At 34.2% G+C, this 5,089-nt stretch overlaps 1 protein-coding gene across 1 annotated transcript; it reads left to right on the forward strand.

The window, feature by feature from the left end:
* Nucleotides 1–2,282: 2,282 nt before the first annotated feature.
* Nucleotides 2,283–4,254, forward strand: LOC104827200 (transcription factor MYB3-like). The gene is made up of 4 exons (XM_010560320.2): nt 2,283–2,341; nt 2,504–2,817; nt 3,201–3,899; nt 4,039–4,254. The coding sequence occupies exons 2-4, from the start codon at nt 2,540–2,542 to the stop codon at nt 4,073–4,075; spliced, it is 1,014 nt and encodes a 337-aa protein (XP_010558622.1). The 5' UTR covers nt 2,283–2,341; nt 2,504–2,539; the 3' UTR covers nt 4,076–4,254.
* Nucleotides 4,255–5,089: the final 835 nt, after the last annotated feature.

The following is a 5,089-nucleotide window of genomic DNA, read 5'->3' on the forward strand; positions in this document are numbered from 1 at the left end:
TAGGTAGAAATCGAATAAATATGATCTTTACAAATGGAAAAAAAAACATAATTAAACTAAAATATGAACAAAATCCAAAATGTTTAACCCATGTAAAATTCGTATTTAGTTGCATACACTGAACATTTAATAATTGGACGGGTAACCTTGAATATAATATGAGGCGAAGACAAGACGAACTATGGAGTTTGTTGAGGGGAAGATCAACCGTGGCATGCTGTCGTGTTTGGATTAGTTGGAAACTTCTCATTTACGAATGTTAACTTTTGGCTCCTTTTCTAACTTATTATAACCACAACCACAATTGCAATTCGTTATATACACATTTTGTTAAAAATAAATATGTTAGGGAAAAATATCCAAAATTCGTGATTTGATTTATGCCTCGAACTTATATTTATATGTTATATTTGTATATATGACTACACACACATATGTATGGGGAAATATATAAACAGATATATAATACGAGTGCATAAACATCTAAAAGGGATTATATTAGTATTAAGAGATAATCACGAATAATTTAGTCGTTAAAAGTGTTAGGGTTCATTGGGGGTCCCACCCTTGCGACACATTGAGTTTGCGTGCCTTGTTGCGCTTAAAACTAAATTTATACCAATAACCAACAACCATATCTCGATGTTGATTAATATACATATACATATATATATATATATATATATATTATGATAAACATGCCATTGAGAATATTATATATTGCGTGTTTATGATATAGTAAAATCAAATGTCTCGCGGCTATATATATTATCATGCAAGGGATTCTGATATGCTATTATTATTTTGTGAAATAACATTTTATTTATAAATTATCAAACATATACATGCATATCTATCTATATATGCATATTTTTGGCAAAGATAAATGGGTGTGGTTCATGGAATTAAAAAAATATCTAAATTAGTAGGATTCGATAATTTTAAAGTTGACTTCATTTATTGTGTTGTGTATATTTTGATGATAAATACTAAATAAGTGATATTATATATATGGTTGACCAATCAGAAGTAATGGACAGTGTATGGGTACTGTTCCTCGGGTACAATATTTCCACGAAATAATTGTTCTAAGCTAGCATTGTAAGCTATATATATATATATAGCCTCTTCCATAAATCACATAAATACATAATATATATATATATATATATATTCGACACACATGTAGTAGCATGCCAGTTTCCACGTGGAAAACCTACTCGAGATAATATCGTTATCGCGGATTGGTTTTTCATTTGCATGTGTCCTAAAACTAGATCACAAGAAATTAATAACAAATCATTATCGTCCGTTCACATAATCACATTACATTTATATATGTATTTTTTTATAAACTATATATGTATATTTATTAGAAATGAATGAAATGATATTTTAATTATTTTTTTTATACATTGCGTACCCCGGCTACTACACTTCAGGCGCGCTGACCGAGTAAACTCAAGCCTACACGCACGAACCTGCAACACACGCGTGGGAGGTAAATCAGCCGTAACTGACAGGCGATAGGTGAACGGGTAAGGAGTGGAACCCCCAACCTCTCGGTATGATGACCATACTCCTTGCCAACTCGCCTAGAAATTTCCCCGATATTTGAATTATTGATTCTATCTTCAGATTTAAATCGTCATTTCTCCGTGTGAATTGATCATACATCTCTCTATACAACCCTGCATATATATGGGAAAATATCTCAATATTTTAGTAAAACTAAATATTTTCTGTTCAATTTAAATTACACCTAAAATCTCAATTCTATTGAATTTTAGTAAAGCAGATGAGTTGATCAAACCTAGTACACGTGCTTCGGGTGACATTTTATGCAATTAATTTTAGTAAAAAGAAATTGCTATTTTGATAGTTTTTTATACCTCAATGATAATAAATCAATAATTCTAATTTTTTTTATCCATGTAATAACGTACCTCTTTTTAGCAGAAATTTAAAAAAAAAAAGAGAAGAAGAAGAAGAAACCGAATTGAAATCTTGTTAATTCGTGGATTTACCTTACCCTTTTGTCAACCTTTCCTTTGAACGCATTTTTCAAAGGTGTGTGTAATAAACTGCCCTTGTCAACATGTATTAGTTGCATCAACTTTGTTCCATTGCTTCGAAAACTCCATCTCCCCCGTTCATGTATTTTACCAAAGGGCATTCTCGTCATTATAAAAAACCTCAAAAAATGACACGTCATCGCCCTCCGACATATCACATATAAGAACTCCTCGTTATATAAAGAACCACCAGTCATACATACCCCCATTGATCTCCAGCTTCATCTTCAAAATTGAGTTGAAGCCTTCATCTCTCTTTGTTTCAGGTTCGAAGCACATATATATACATATTTTGCTACATATATATGTATCTATGGGTTGACAGACAAGTTCATGCTAATTTCTGCAATGGGTTTACGAACTCATGCATGATCTATATATAGGACGTCCTCTCTCTATATTTACCTGTTTTTTTTTTTTTTTGGTAGGGTTTTCCATTGATGAGATAGTAGTAATCAATATACATGAATGAGATGAGAATGGGAAGATCGCCGGGTTGGGACGAGCAGGGATTGAAGAAAGGGCCATGGACGCCGGAAGAAGACCAGAAACTGATAGATCACATAAAGAGACACGGCCATGGCAGCTGGAGAGCTCTGCCGAAGCAGGCTGGCCTGAATCGATGCGGAAAGAGCTGCAGATTGCGGTGGACCAATTACCTGAGACCCGACATCAAGCGGGGCAATTTCACCGCCGAGGAAGAGCAAACCATCATCAACCTCCACTCCGTTCTTGGAAACAAGTAATAATTACCACATTTCTTTCATTCATTTTCTTTTATTTACGATATATATATATATATATGTATGTATGTATATGTACCATGTGTCTATTCATCAAGTTTTCATATATATGGTGTCCTGCAGTCTAAAGGGATACAATAAAAGTTATGAGGAAAACTTAATTACGTATATAGTTTTAGTTAGATAATGATCAAAAGGGTTGCATGAGATATATATATATCACCTACTACATTAGACTTTATAGGTGCATATATGTCATGAAACAACCATTAATTGATGCATATTTATTTAGCTAAACTAATCTAATTCACTCGCATGATTTTTTTAATATATGTATATATGTGGTGTGTATATACATATATATATATATCATATATGGTAGGTGGTCGTCCATTGCAACTCATCTTCCGGGAAGAACAGATAACGAGATAAAAAACTACTGGAACACGCATCTGAGAAAGAAGCTTCTTCAGATGGGGATCGATCCCGTCACTCACCGTCCAAGAACCGATCACCTCAGCGTTCTTGCCGCTTTTCACCAGCTTCTGGCCGCCGCCAACGTCAATAACCTCTTGAACAACGTCCAGTTGGATGCGACAGCTCTTGCCAAGGCCCAGATGTTGCATAACTTGATTCAGTTCCTCAACATGAGCAGCACCTCCTCCCCGGCGGCTTTGCAGACAGGCAGCAGTCTCATGGGTGGTCTGTCTTCCCAAGAAAACCGAACCATAAGTGAATACCTTAAAGCCCTTAACAACAAAAATGTCGGTCTCTCGGCTGATCAGTCACAGGATTTTTCTCATGTTCTTGGCAACAGCAGTGATTTGTTCCCTAACCAGGATGACCCTTTGGCTCCATTTTCTTCTCCCAACCATATCGTCATTCACGATCAGAATTCACTTCCTCCGTTAGTTCCGGATTCTCCAGAAGATTCAAAAATGAAGGGCGATGATGACATGGTGAACAACACTCCATGCCCTTCGTCCATCTCAACTTATGCACATGATCATGATCATCAACCACCATGGGGTGACATTATGGATGATGAAGCGAGCGACTCTTATTGGAAGGAGTTCATAGAGTAAGTCATTAACTACTTATTCACTTGTTTATACATATATATATAATATCTATACTTTAATTTATCTCTCGAATTACCATAACTTTAACAAGTTTCAAGACCAAAATAACACCCCCTTGCTGTTACTTAATTGTTGCAGGCAATCGTGTTCGGAGCCGTGGCCGTTTTCCCAATAGAGAATGTTATAGAAAATTATTTTCTGTGGACAGTATAGTATGTATATTATACATACACAGATACACCATGTTAATAATTAATTCATATGTTGCATTAATTCTATCTTCTCATTTCTCGATTTCAAGCATTCATATTGTACAGAACAAGTGATTCGCGGTATTCTTGTAACATTGTGTTGGTTCCACAATATATATATATATATATATATATATATACATACATACAGTGTGTTATATATTTGTTGTAAGGAACCCTAAGTTTGTATACAAAAAAAATAATTATTTGATTTAATTAAGACACATGAGTGATATGACTAAGCATATTATATCGATTAATAGTAGGCGATGGTTACGAAGAAATAAACTATACGTGTATTTGGAAGTCATTGACGTACAGTGGCAGTTCGATGGAATTTAGGGAAGGCATAAGGAATAATATAATACTAAACAAATGTTTCCACACTTTGCATGTCTCACGCTCACGGGACACGACAGTAATCGTGGTACGTCACAACATTTTTTTTTGGTACAAGTAGGTCGAAATTTATATTTATTGAAAAATAAAATACGGAAATTAAATTAGAAAGAAAGAACAAAAGATAAAAGAACGGAAACACTTTTATTGCTACATCTCTTCTTCTTGTTACATTACAATGAAAATAATCCATACATTTATAGGAAAAATTATTGAAAGAAACAAGGAAATAAAGATACGAAAGAAACAAATAAGGCAAAATATAATTATCACGATATATATTTTATTCTTAATCGATATTATGCCTTTAATTGTTATCAATCATATCAAATCTCCATATTTTGTTTCTATTTCAACAATATTTTGGTGGATTATTTAGTCAAATGCCGGACATATTAATTGTAAATATATTTTGAGGCCACCATATATCATTTTCTGTATATTTTTTTTTTTTTATAACATTGGGGACCCCCCGTGCCTCCCTCCCCTTACAAACGGAGACGAACTGGCCACCACCCGCGCCTAACAGTCCCCATGGA

Source organism: Tarenaya hassleriana, unplaced genomic scaffold (genome assembly GCF_000463585.1).
Source record: "Tarenaya hassleriana unplaced genomic scaffold, ASM46358v1 Cleome5, whole genome shotgun sequence".
Taxonomy (NCBI): domain Eukaryota; kingdom Viridiplantae; phylum Streptophyta; class Magnoliopsida; order Brassicales; family Cleomaceae; genus Tarenaya; species Tarenaya hassleriana.